The 14,901-nt window shown below is 40.4% G+C and overlaps 1 protein-coding gene across 1 annotated transcript in view; it reads right to left on the bottom strand.

The window, feature by feature from the left end:
- Positions 1 to 14,901, bottom strand: part of CA10 (carbonic anhydrase 10) — a gene marked incomplete at both ends in the record, with an annotated part of 622,237 nt that overhangs the window by 104,498 nt on the left and 502,838 nt on the right. Inside the window, one exon of the mRNA XM_082679881.1 lies at positions 13,217 to 13,402. Coding sequence (XP_082536007.1) covers positions 13,217 to 13,402 — 186 coding nt within the window. The remainder of the gene's footprint in view (positions 1 to 13,216; positions 13,403 to 14,901) is intronic.

Below are 14,901 nucleotides of genomic sequence, written 5' to 3'. Positions count from 1 at the left end.
CCAATTGTGCCAACGGAGCATCTCTACCAGGAGGTCCCAGCCTCCTGCACGGTGCTAATTAGATTTCTGGAGTACCTCCCTGCAAAACTATTCAGTGCCTCATGGGGCCCTTGTTCTCAGTCATGTGTTCCTCAGCACTTTCATACCCTTGCACACTTCAGGACAATTTGGTGTTAGTTGCTTATTCCTACAAATTTGTGTTACTTTGGTGAAACCAGTCTCTCAGAGATGCAAATAACTGATTCCTTGAAAAGGACAAGGCCTGCAGTTTCTGTTGTTTAGTCTCAGTTGTTTGCGCTGAGATAACTGTTTTCTCTTCTGATTCAGAGCCACTAAAAATACATATATTCTACATGGGACTTTTATTTCCCCTTTTAATTAAACAAATATTATCTACATAGCAACAGCTATGGACTTTTTCCTCCCTCAACTGTGTTTAAACAGAATCAAGATTCAAGAGGCTGAGACTTGAGAAGTTGATGTATTTCTACCCAATCTTCATAGGGAGCAGCAACTGTGTCAGGTCACACAGCTATTCATCCATCCTCTCCTTAATACAATCCAGAGAGAGTTATTTCATAGTTCCCTTTCCAGAACAATCCTCAAGTATAACCCATATTATGTTGTATTATAAACATATGTAAACCTCAATAGACTGTATGCTTCTCTGGGCAGGAGCTGGGTTTTGAGCTCAGCACACAGCAGAAGCACACTAGCCATGTGAAGAGTGGGTAAAATAAACAGGAGAATCTGGCCACAGGTATTCCATGAAGTAGCTGGTGCAATTCTCAGTGTACCCCCTTAACCCTTTGAAGTGAAGAACTTAAGGAAGGTTTTCAAAATGAATACTTCCAATTTCCCCAAATAAGAAAGATTCTTCTTATCTAGACTCACTACTGCAATTTAATCCATGGGCATGATTCTTTTCAAATATTATCTTTTTCCTGGTTAATATATTTTTTTCTTTTCATTAATACCCTACTTTGTATTGGACATCAATCTAACCACTCAGACACGATTAGCAAGCTAAATGTCTTACTTATTAAAAACGGTTAATTTTCCCATCTTAAAAAAATCGAGATGTTTGAATCTCTGAATATGCTCATTTATCACCAATCCCTGACAATGCATCCAGGAGTTCTTGTGTAGGACATGAAAAATTTTTATAAAAACACAGTTGCTGACTGTGTGGTACATCCACACAGCTTTATAAAACAAAGCAAATAATGACCATCAATTACAATAACCTCACTAGACAAGACTGCAATTAATCTACAGCTCTTCAGATAACGACCGCTGCACTGAATCAAGGAAAATGCCCGGCATTAACTGGTTTATCGTGATCAGCAATGATAGATGGGGCAGATGGCAATGTGATTATTCATTGTCAACACAATAAACAAATGCTTTGCAGCCGAAGTGTTTACCTAGGTCCTCTCAGAGGATAGCTCAAAATAGAGAACAAAGGCAGCTCTGAAAATAGCTTAAAATAAAAATAACAGTTAATCTATGGATGAAATATACTTACTTAACTGGGGCTAACCCTTAGTAGAATCTATCTGGAAAATATTTTCCCTAAGGAGATCATGGGTTGAGTAGAGTTTTGGCATTAGAAGGTACAATAAAGCCCATAGCTCACTTGCTTGTTAGGATGAGTCACTTTTATGAAGTCCTCAAATTCCATTCCATGCTTAATAATTCCCGTGATGAGAATTCATTGTTTTCAGAGGCAGACTCATTCCATAGATAGATAACTCTCATTGTTAGAACATATATTTAGCTGACTGCCATCTCTCTGGAATTTTGGACAATTGACCCTAGGTTTTCCTCTCATCCCACATAGAAGATATTAAACTCTTCTTGCTCACTAAAGCCCTTTATTTATTTTTATTAATTAATTATTTTAAAACATCTTTATTGGAGTATAATTGCTTTTCAATGTTGCATTAGTTTCTGCTGTATAATAAAGTGAATCAGCTATATGTATACATATAGCCCCATATCCTCTCCCTCTTGCATCTCCCTCCCACCTTCTCTATCCCACCCCTCTGGGTGGTCACAGAGCATCACCGAGTTGATCTCCCAGGGCTAAATGCAAGCATACCTTGTTCTGTTGCACTTTCTTGTACTGTGCAGATACTGTGTTCTTTACAAATTAAAGTTTTGCAGCCACCCTGCATTGAGCAAGTCTCTTAGTGCCATTTTTCCAATAGCATTTGCTTGCTTGTGTCTGTGTGTCATATTTTGGTAATTCTTGCAATATTTCAAAATTTTCATTATTATTACATTTGTAAAGGTAGTCTGTGATCAGTTCTTTGATGTTACTACTGTGACTCACTGAAGACTCAGATGATGGTTAGCATTTTTTAGCAATAAAGTATTTTTAAATTAAGGTATGCACAATGCTTTTTTAGATATAGTGCTATTGCATACTTACTGTAGTATAGTATAAACATAACTTTGATATGCACTGAATTCACGTGACTTGCTTTATTGTGATATTCGTTTTATTGCAGTGGCCTGGAACCTGCAATATCTTTGAGGTATCTCAAAAATCAATGCCTATCCAACTCTTTCCACATGACATGTTTTGGTGCTTTCAATATTCTGGATTTTTGCACCTAAACTCACACCAGTTTTTAGACCACTCATACTCAGGGGCTCGGAAAGAAATGTGATATATCTGATGTGGTGTACTCAGAGCAAAGTGTAACTATTTGTGCTGAGGCTGAATGTCAATTTTTCCTTGGAGCAGGGGATGTGTGCGTGGCTGCTCTGCTTGGGAAGCTGTTCTCCAAACACCATTAGTCTAGATAGCACCCCAGCTCTGCCATGTCCAGGGGGCAATTACTTCGGGTGCGCCTTTTAAAATTTTGTGCAGGATGGCTTTGTTGATTAAGTCCTCCTTCTTTAGAAAACTGGGATAATTCAGGCAGAACCTGAGCTGAAATTGACACAGTGGTCACTAACCAAAATCTCTCGCAAAAATTTTTACAAATGCACATTCCTGGACCACTTCTCTGCAGACTAATTTAGCTGCTTCCGGAGGATTCAAATGTAAATATTTTGGCAATTTTCCCCAGTTAATTCTAATTCGCAACTCTGTTTAAATGCTTTTTTCATTGAGAACACTTAATAAGGTACTACTGAGGGAGTGCTTCACAAACCTAATATTCATACTCTCCTGGGAGCTTTAAAAATGCAGGTTCTTTGGAGCAGCTGATACCTGTGGTCCGGGGTAGGTCTAGGAAAATTAATACATCAAGATCAAATTGTTATATGTTTCCCTTAAGGGTTTTGGAAGCCCTCATTTACTCCAAAATTGTAGTTTATATACAAGTTACAAAGCACCCTTATTATATATTGAAGAAACAAGCAACTTTAGGAAATTCTACAAGGTAAAGGTTTTAGCCTGGTAACCATCTATATTTTTTCACTCATTCATTTAATAAATTCATTCATAAATTCATTTTTATTCTGAGACAATATTGTGATAGGCACTGGAATTTAATAGTTCAGTAGGGGAGGGACTGAGCGCAGGGAGAGGACTGGGGTTGGCGGCTTGAACATAGCCTGAAGGGGTTAGTGCACCACAGCTAGCCGGGAGGGAGTCCGGGGAAAAGCCTGCACCTGCCGAAGAGGCAAGAGACTTTTTCTTCCCTCTTTGTTTCCTGGTGCGTGAGGAGAAGGGTTTAAGAACGCTGCTTAAAGGAACCCCAGAGACGGGCGCGAGCCGCGGCTGAAAGCGCGGACCCCAGAGACGGGCGCGAGCCGCGGCTGAAAGCGCGGACTCCAGAGACGGGCGCGAGCCGCGGCTGAAAGCGCGGACCCCAGAGACGGGCGCGAGCCGCGGCTGAGGGCGCGGACCCCAGAGACGGGCGCGAGCCGCGGCTGAGGGCGCAGACTCCAGAGACGGGCGCGAGCCGCGGCTGAAAGCGCGGACCCCAGAGACGGGCGCGAGCCGCGGCTGAGGGCGCGGACCCCAGAGACGGGCGCAAGCCGCGGCTGGAGGCGCGGACCCCAGAGGCGGGCGGGAGACGTTGGGGCTGCTGCTGCCGCCACCAAGGGGCCTGTCTGCGAGCGCAGGTCGCTCTCCACTCCCCTCTTCCGCGGAGCCTGTGCAGCCCGCCACTGCCGGGTTCCCGGGATCCGGGGACGACTTCCCCGGGAGAGCGCACGGCGGGCCTCGGGCTGGTGCAGGGTCACGCCGGACTTTGCCGCCGCAGGCCCGCCCCGCATTCCGTGCCCCTCCCTCCCCGCCGGCCTCAGAACGCCAGAACCCCCGAATCAGCGGCTCCTTTAACCCCGTCCTGTCTGAGCAAAAAACAGACGCCCTCCAGCGACCTACACGCAGAGGCAGGGCCGAATCCAAAGCTGAGCCCCTGTGAGCTGTGAGAACAAAGAAGAGAAAGGGAAATCTCTCCCAGCAGCCTCAGAAGCAGCGGATTAAAGCTCCACAATCAACTTGATGTACTCTGCATCTGTGGAATACATGAATAGACAGCCAATCATCCCAAATTAAGGAGGTGGACTTTGGGAGCAAGATCTATGATTTTTTTCCCCATTCCTCTTTTTGTGAATGTGTATGTGTATGCTTCTGTGTGAGACCTTGTCTGTATAGTCTTGCTTCCACCATTTGTCCTAGGGTTCTATCCGTCCATGGTTTTTTCTTAAAATTTTTTTCTTAATAATCAATTTTAATTTTAAGATCGTTATTATACTTTACCTTCTTTCTTTCTTTCTTTCTTTCTTTCTTTCTTTCTTTCTTTCTTTCTTTCTTTCTTTCTTTCTTTCTTTCTTTCTTTCCTTCCTTCCTTCCTTCCCTCCTTTAGACAACGAATCATCCCAAATTGAGGAGGTGGTCTCTGACAGCAAGATTTATGATTTTTCCCCCTTTACCTCTTTTTGTGAGGGTGTATGTGTACGCTTCTGTGTAAGACTTTGTCTGTATAGCTTTGCTTCCAACATTTGTCCTAAGGTTCTATCCGTCCCTTTTTTTTTTCTAATTAAGAATTTTTTAAATTCAATAACTTTATTATACTTTATTTTATTTTTACTGTATCTTCTTTCTTTCTGTTTTTCCTTCTTTCCCTCCTTCCTTCCTTCCTCCCTCCCTCCCTCCCTCCTTTCGTTCCTTCTTGCCTTCTTTCCTTCTTTGCTTCTTTCTTTCTTTCTTCCTTCCTTCCTTCCTTCCCTCCTTCCTTCCCTCCTTTAGACAACGAATCATCCCAAATTGAGGAGGTGGTCTCTGACAGCAAGATTTATGATTTTTCCCCCTTTACCTCTTTTTGTGAGGGTGTATGTGTACGCTTCTGTGTAAGACTTTGTCTGTATAGCTTTGCTTCCAACATTTGTCCTAAGGTTCTACCCGTCCCTTTTTTTTTTTTCTTTCTAATTAAGAATTTTTTAATTCAATAACTTTATTATACTTTATTTTATTTTTACTGTATCTTCTTTCTTTCTGTTTTTCCTTCTTTCCCTCCTTCCTTCCTTCCTCCCTCCCTCCCTCCCTCCTTTCGTTCCTTCTTGCCTTCTTTCCTTCTTTGGTTCTTTCTTTCTTCCTTCCTTCCTTCCCTCCTTTCCTTCTTTCTTTCCTCATACTTCTACTAATTCCCTCTACTTTTTCTCCGTTTTATTCTGAGCCGTGTGGATGAAAGGCTCTTGGTGCTCCAGCCAGGAGTTAGGGCTCTGCCTCTGAGGTAGGAGAGCCAACTTCAGGACACTGGTCCACAAGAGACCTCCCAGCTCCACATAATATCAAACGGCGAAAATCTCCCAGAGACCTCCATCTTAACACCAGCACCCAGCTTCACTCAACGACCAGCAAGCCACAGTGCTGGACAACCTGTGCCAAACAACTAGCAAAACAGGAACACAACCCCACCCATTAGCAGAGAGGCTGCCTAAAATCATAATAAGGCCACAGACACCCCAAAACACACCACCAGACGTGAACCTGCCCACTAGAGAGACAAGATCCAGCCTCATCCACCACAACACAGGCACTAGTCCCCTCCACCAGGAAGCCTACACAACCCACTGAACCAACCTTAGCCACTGGAGACAGACATCAAAAACAGGAGGAACTACGAACCTGCAGCCTGCAAAAAGGAGACCCCAAACACAGTAAGATAAGCAAAATGAGAAAACAGAAAAACACACAGCAGATAAAGGAGCAATATAAAAATGCACCAGACCTAACAAATGAAGAGGAAATAGGCAGTCTACCTGAAAAAGAATTCAGAATAATGATAGTAAGGTTGATCCGAAATCTTGGAGATAGAATGGACAATAGAATGGACAAAATGCAAGAATCAGTTAACAAGGACCTAGAAGAACTAAAGATGAAACAAGCAACGATGAACAACACAATAAATGAAATTAAAAATACTCTAGATGGGATCAATAGCAGAATAACTGAGGCAGAAGAACGGATAAGTGACCTGGAAGATAAAATAGTGGAAATAACTACTGCAGAGCAGAATAAAGAAAAAAGAATGAAAAGAACTGAGGACAGTCTCAGAGACCTCTGGGACAACATTAAACGCACCAACATTCGAATTATAGGGGTTCCAGAAGAAGAAGAGAAAAAGAAAGGGACTGAGAAAATATTTGAAGAGATTATAGTTGAAAACTTCCCTAATATGGGAAAGGAAATAGTTAATCAAGTCCAGGAAGCACAGAGAGTCCCATACAGGATAAATACAAGGAGAAATACACCAAGACACATATTAATCAAACTGTCAAAAATTAAATACAAAGAAAGCATATTAAAAGCAGCAAGGGAAAAACAACAAATAACACATAAGGGAATCCCCATAAGGTTAACAGCTGATCTCTCAGCAGAAACCCTACAAGCCAGAAGGGAGTGGCAGGACATACTGAAAGTGATGAAGGAGAAAAACCTGCAACCAAGACTACTCTACCCAGCAAGGATCTCATTCAGATTTGATGGAGAAATTAAAACCTTTACAGACAAGCAAAAGCTGAGAGAGTTCAGCACCACCAAACCAGCTTTACAACAAATGCTAAAGGATCTTCTCTAGGCAAGAAACACAAGAGAAGGAAAAGACCTATAATAACGAACCCAAAACAATATAGAAAATGGGAATAGGAACATACATATCGATAATTACCTTAAATGTAAATGGACTAAATGCTCCCACCAAAAGACACAGATTAGCTGAATGGATACAAAAACAAGATCCTTACATATGCTGTCTACAAGAGACCCACTTCAGACCTAGAGACACATACAGACTAAAAGTAAGGGGATGGAAAAAGATATTCCATGCAAATGGAAACCAAAAGAAAGCTGGAGTAGCAATTCTCATATCAGACAAAATAGACTTTAAAATAAGGACTATTAAAAGAGATAAAGAAGGACACTACATAATGATCAAGGGATCGATCCAAGAAGAAGATATAACAATTGTAAATATTTATGCACCCAACATAGGAGCACCTCAATACATAAGGCAAATACTAACAGCCATAAAAGGGGAAATCGACAGTAACACATTCATAGTAGGGGACTTAAACACCCCACTTTCACCCAAGGACAGATCATCCAAAATGAAAATAAATAAGGAAACACAAGCTTTAAATGATACATTAAACAAGATGGACTTAATTGATATTTATAGGACACTCCATCCAAAAACAACAGAATACACATTTTTCTCAAGTGCTCATGGAACATTCTCCAGGATAGATCACATCTTGGGTCACAAATCAAGCCTTGGCAAATTTAAGAAAATTGAAATTGTATCAAGTATCTTTTCTGACCACAACGCTATGAGACTAGATATTAATTACAGGAAAAGATCTGTAAAAAATACAAACACATGGAGGCTAAACAATACACTACTTAATAATGAAGTGATCACTGAAGAAATCAAAGAGGAAATAAAAAAATACCTAGAAACAAATGACAATGGAGACACAACGACCCAAAACCTGTGGGATGCAGCAAAAGCAGTTCTAAGGGGGAAGTTTATAGCAATACAAGCCCACCTTAAGAAGCAGGAAACATCTAGAATAAACAACCTAACCTTGCACCTCAAGCAATTAGAGAAAGAAGAACAAAAAAACCCCAAAGCTAGCAGAAGGAAAGAAATCATAAAAATCAGATCAGAAATAAATGAAAAAGAAATGAAGGAAACAATAGCAAAGATCAATAAAACTAAAAGCTGGTTCTTTGAGAAGATAAACAAAATAGATAAACCACTAGCCAGACTCATCAAGAAAAAAAGGGAGAAGACTCAAATCAATAGAATTAGAAATGAAAAAGGAGAGGTAACAACTGACACTGCAGAAATAAAAGAGATCATGAGAGATTACTACAAGCAACTCTATGCCAATAAAATGGACAATCTGGAAGAAATGGACAAATTCTTAGAAATGCACAACCTGCCAAGACTGAATCAGGAAGAAATAGAAAATATGAACAGACCAATCACAAGCACTGAAATTGAAACTGTGATAAAAAATCTTCCAACAAAGAAAAGCCCAGGACCAGATGGCTTCACAGGCGAATTCTATCAAACATTTAGAGAAGAGCTAACACCTATCCTTCTCAAACTCTTCCAAAATATAGCAGAGGGAGGAACACTCCCAAACTCATTCTACGAGGCCACCATCACCTTGATACCAAAACCAGGCAAGGATGTCACAAAGAAAGAAAACTACAGACCAATATCACTGATGAACATAGATGCAAAAATCCTCAACAAAATACTAGCAAACAGAATCCAACAGCACATTAAAAGGATCATACACCATGATCAAGTGGGGTTTATTCCAGGAATGCAAGGATTCATCAATATACGCAAATCTATCAATGTGATAAACCATATTAACAAATTGAAGGAGAAAAACCATATGATCATCTCAATAGATGCAGAGAAAGCTTTTGACAAAATTCAACACCCATTTATGATAAAAACCCTGCAGAAAGTAGGCATAGAGGGAACTTTCCTCAACATAATAAAGGCCATATACGACAAGCCCACAGCAAACATCATCCTCAATGGTGAAAAACTGAAAGCATTTCCACTAAGATCAGGAACAAGACAAGGGTGCCCACTCTCACCACTCTTATTCAACATAGTTTTGGAAGTTTTAGCCACAGCAATCAGAGAAGAGAAGGAAATAAAAGGAATCCAAATCGGAAAAGAAGAAGTAAAGCTGTCACTGTTTGCAGATGACATGATCCTATACATAGAGAATCCTAAAGATGCTACCAGAAAACTACTAGAGCTAATCAATGAATTTGGTAAAGTAGCAGGATACAAAATTAATGCACAGAAATCTCTGGCATTCCTATATACTAATGATGAAAAATCTGAAAGTGAAATCAAGAAAACACTCCCATTTACCATTGCAACAAAAAGAATAAAATATCTAGGAATAAACCTACCTAAGGAGACAAAAGACCTGTATGCAGAAAACTATAAGACACTGATGAAAGAAATTAAAGATGATACAAATAGATGGAGACATATACCATGTTCTTGGATTGGAAGAATCAACATTGTGAAAATGACTCTACTACCCAAAGCAATCTATAGATTCAATGCAATCCCTATCAAACTACCACTGGCATTTTTCACAGAACTAGAACAAAAAATTTCGCAATTTGTATGGAAACACAAAAGACCCCGAATAGCCAAAGCAATCTTGAGAACAAAAAAAGGAACTGGAGGAATCAGGCTCCCTGACTTCAGACTATACTACAAAGCTACAGTTATCAAGACGGTATGGTACTGGCACAAAAACAGAAAGATAGATCAATGGAACAGGATAGAAAGCCCAGAGATAAACCCATGCACATATGGACACCTTATCTTTGATAAAGGTGGCAGGAATGTACAGTGGAAAAAGGACAGCCTCTTCAATAAGTGGTGCTGGGAAAACTGGACAGGTACATGTAAAAGAATGAAATTAGAACACTCCCTAACACCATACACAAAAATAAGCTCAAAATGGATTAAAGACCTAAATTTAAGGCCAGAAACTATCAAACTCTTAGAGGAAAACATAGGCAGAACACTCTATGACATAAATCACAGCAAGATTCTTTCTGACCCACCCCCTAGAGTAATGCAAATAAAAACAAAAATAAACAAATGGGACCTAATGAAACTTCAAAGCTTTTGCACAGCAAAGGAAACCATAAACAAGACCAAAAGACAACCCTCAGAATGGGAGAAAATATTTGCAAATGAAGCAACCGACAAAGGATTAATCTCCAAAATTTACAAGCAGCTCATGCAGCTCAACAACAAAAAAACAAACAACCCAATCCAAAAATGGGCAGAAGACCTAAATAGACATTTCTCCAAAGAAGATATACAGACTGCCAACAAACACATGAAAGAATGCTCAACATCATTAATCATTAGAGAAATGCAAATCAAAACTACAATGAGATATCATCTCACACCAGTCAGAATGGCCATCATCAAAAAATCTAGAAACAATAAATGCTGGAGAGGGTGTGGAGAAAAGGGAACCCTCTTGCACTGCTGGTGGGAATGTGAATTGGTTCAGCCACTATGGAGAACAGTATGGAGGTTCCTTAAAAAACTACAAATAGAACTACCATATGACCCAGCAATCCCACTACTGGGCATATACCCTGAGAAAACCGAAATTCAAAAAGAGTCATGTACCAAAATGTTCATCGCAGCTCTATTTACAATAGCCCGGAGATGGAAACAACCTAAGTGCCCATCATCGGATGAATGGATAAAGAAGATGTGGCACATATATACAATGGAATATTACTCAGCCATAAAAAGAAACGAAATTGAGCTATTTGTAATGAGGTGGATAGACCTAGAGTCTGTCATACACAGTGAAGTAAGTCAGAAAGAAAAAGACAAATACAGTATGCTAACACATATATATGGAATTTAAGAAAAAAAAAATGTCATGAAGAACCTAGGGGTAAGGCAGGAATAAAGACGCAGACCTCCTAGAGAACGGACTTGAGGTTATGGGGAGGGGGAAGGGTGAGCTGTGACGGGGTGAGAGAGAGTCATGGACATATACACACTAACAAACGTAGTAAGGTAGATAGCTAGTGGGAAGCAGCCGCATGGCACAGGGATATTGGCTCGGTGCTTTGTGACAGCCTGGAGGGGTGGGATAGGGAGGGTGGGAGGGAGGGAGACGCAAGAGGGAAGAGATATGGGAACATATGTATATGTATAACTGATTCACTTTGTTATAAAGCAGAAACTAACACACCATTGTAAAGTAATTATACCCCAATAAAGATGTTAAAAAAAAAAAATAGTTCAGTAGGGGAGAAAAACAAAGAAATGACAGCAAATAAACGTCAGTCAACAAAGAAAATGAATACAAATCTTAAAATAACGTATTTAAAAAGGAAGAGTTTATCTAATTTTAAATAGTCTCTAATTCAGACTGGCAGTCCCCCAGTCATTCTCAGTTCATGAGTTTTTGCCCTGCTTTCATCATATTCCCTGCTAAATGTTAGTTCAGGATCTGTAACTCTTCAGAATTTCCCATTACATTCTCATGTCCCTTTGGCAGACATCCCTAATCATCCCTAGCTTTTTTTCCCTACAGGTTCAGGAAGGAGACTCATATGCCTGCTCAACCCGGTCCTCTATGCAGCCATTACTAATAGACCACAGATGAAATCCACGTGCAGCTTCCCCCATGCACAGTGCCTTGACACACCTTGGCGACTTTGCTGTTCCTCATTTCCAGCTTTATCTTTGTTGTCTATCAACTATTGAGTACTTCTAGTGATCCTTACATCTTTAATCCCACTTAATTTTCAAAACAACCTGGAGAGGTATATAAACTCAGCCTTAGAAGGATCAAGTAACCATCTCAAGGTCACACAGTTACTGTGTATCACAGCAGGAGGTACAAACTCAGGTTCTTTGATGCCAAAGCTGATGTTCTGAAACTTGTTCTGCATTGCTTCTCTTCTCAGCCCAGTTCAAAGGGCATCTCCTCTGTGAAACTTCTCCTGCACGCTTCAAGGAAAATTTGTCACTTCTTCCTTAGAGTTGGCCAAGGCCTTTGTACACCTCCATTACAGCATGACATTATACTTTAATGATTTGAATATAGTATTCTTTGAGCTCCTCTGTGGTAAGAACTATGTCTTTATATATATATATATATATATATATATATATATATATATATATATATATATATATATATATCCGTATCCCTGGTAACTAGCACAGTGCCTAGGTAGGTTCTCAGTTGATGCATTTTGAATGATCATTAAAATCTGGCCACTGGACTCATTCAGCTGTGGATCTCTTTCTCAGTGTGTGGCCTTACTATATTAAAAACAATGCCACGTTTAAACATGATCTTGATTAAAAATGTTAAAAAGACCAAGCCAATAGTGAAATACATACTTCTGTTATTTGAAGACCTTCTTGACATCAGTTATTGAGGACTCTTAAACAGAAACCTAGTTACAAGATATTTAGCATATAAGGACACCTGACCTTTAGTTGATAACCACCCTCAAGTATAAGGGAGGTAAAAGAGGTCAAATTAACTACACCCTGCTTATCAAGTGTCATATGTCATAGCACACATGATATTTGTTTAAATTGTGGCTCTTGTCCTATAACTGAAGGTGTGGTTTGGCTCACTGATGTGGCCTGAGTTCTGTCTGGGCTGATGATAGACACAGTGACACTCACCATTAATGGCGGCACATTCTGCAGAAACTCAGACTATTTAGTTCCCTGACATTTATTTCGCTATACGTAATAGTTTTGTGCAAATAAGACCCATTCTGCCAGAAAGGAGAATTATGGAATCTATGCAAACATATGTGACATATAGGGGGCTGATTGCATAGATTGCATAGATAGGTGTAAATGAAGATGTACATGTAAGGTGAGGGTTTAGGATTGAAATAATGATCTGGCGATATCTTAGGGCATTAGTCACAAGAGAGCTGTCTCTCAATGTCTCAGGAGGAAATATCAAGTTTCACTGTGGTCTTCCCTGGAAAACACTGGAAGCTCATTATAAACTTCTATGTCAACTTGCAAAAGACAGATGGAGAAAGTAGGCACAGACCTTCTTATTTCATAGATACAAGAGCAGTCTTTCCATCTGTCATCACACCTTGGATATAAATAAGCACCAAATCTTATTAATTGGCACTTACCCGTAGTACTTCAATAACCTCACATACCTCCCCAGAGAAGGCTTGTCCGTTGAGGAGGTGCTCTGATCCTTGGCTATCCTCACTACCAAAGTGTAGCCGGACCTCCTCCAGCCGGTGGCTGTATGTCATGGGCCCTCCTGATACGTTGACCAAGTGCTCCTTGTCCAGGCGCAGGGACACATGTCTTCCAGTGTTGTACATGGTCCCACTGACCTGCAAGGCAATGAGCAACAGGTCAAACAAGACTCTCCTCCTTCCTTTTCTCACAATTTCTCACTCAACCCAGCATGGTGCTTAGACCAATGCCTTTTGCTTCCTTTTGATAGGAAGACACTAGGCTAATTCCACATGTGGAGTAGGGAGTGACAGCCTCCCCAGAGAGCACTTTTGCCCTACCTGGCATCTATGGTACTTTCTGTGAGTCATAAGCCACATTATCATTTAGGAATCTGAGGTAGGAACTCAAAGGAAACCTCATCAACTGTGACTAATATTTTGGACATTGCACTTATAAAGAATTAACTTGTCTTCTTACCATAAATATTTGGAAAGTAAAGATGCTGCAAAAGTTAAAATCTCAGGTGTGAGAAATTGGAGAGAGCAGTTAGTAAGTATGAGATGCTACAAAGGCCAAAAGAGAGAGAAGTAAGCTAAAATGAGTGAATAGGAACAAACCTTAGGGGGAGACTGAGGCTTAGGTTTGTAGTCTCAAGCATTCAGTATGGTGTGTCTTGGTTTAGGTCCTTCTCTAACTGCTGCAACCAGACACTGCAAAGAGTCAGAGCTCTGATACTTTCTTGCAGTTTGTGGCCTCAGTGCTAAGCTAAAGAGATTCATATAAGCTTCCCATTTCACAGACTTCCTATTCCATCTTGCTTCAGCCCCTGCCCGCTGAACCTTACTGCTTGGGGTTTCTTTCCCTCCTTTTCTCTTGAACTTGATGCTCAGCTTCATTTTGTTGATTACGACCATAGCACTTCTCAACATTTGATTCTAGAACACTGATTCCTACCTGTGAGTCTATTGTCTTAGTCTTCTGTGTTGACTTAGCTCTAGGAGCAGATTGAAAACTTAAGGGAGACTTTGAATGGGTCTAGATGGAATGCTTCTGGGCTATGGGTTGCTGAGCTACTTGGATTTTCTACCTGCTTACTCTGACTCCTTTGGGTCCAGCCCTAGGGATCCTTTAAGGCAGTGGTCCCCAAAATTTTGGCACCAGGGACAGGTTTCATGGAAGACAATTTTTCCCACGGACTGGGGGGTGAATGTTTCAGGATGATTCAAGTGCATTACATTTATCATGCAGTTTATTTTTATTATTATTACATTGTAATATATAATGAAATAATTATACAACTAACCATAATGCAGAATCAGTGGGAGTCCTGAGCTTGTTTTCACTTACCACTCACAGATAGGGTTTTGATATGAGTCTCCAAGCAATTGATTTATTATGGTTCCTGTTCAATCAAACCTCTACTAATGACAATCTGTATTTGCAACCACTCCCCAGAGCTAGCATCACTGCCTCAGTTCTACCTCAGATCATCAGGCATTAGATTCTCATAAGGAGTGCACAACCTAGATCCCTCACATGTGCAGTTCACAGTAGGGTTTGCACTCCTATGAGAATCAAATGCAGTGCTGATCTGACAGGAGGCAGAGCTCAGGTAATGTTCAAATACCAAAATACTCCACTGACTCACTATAGC

The sequence above is a fragment of the Grampus griseus genome (assembly GCF_964374135.1).
Source record: "Grampus griseus genome assembly, chromosome: 20".
Lineage (NCBI taxonomy): Eukaryota > Metazoa > Chordata > Mammalia > Artiodactyla > Delphinidae > Grampus > Grampus griseus.
The sequence above is the reverse complement of the archived record's forward strand: the minus strand, read 5'-3'. Positions and strand labels throughout refer to the sequence as shown.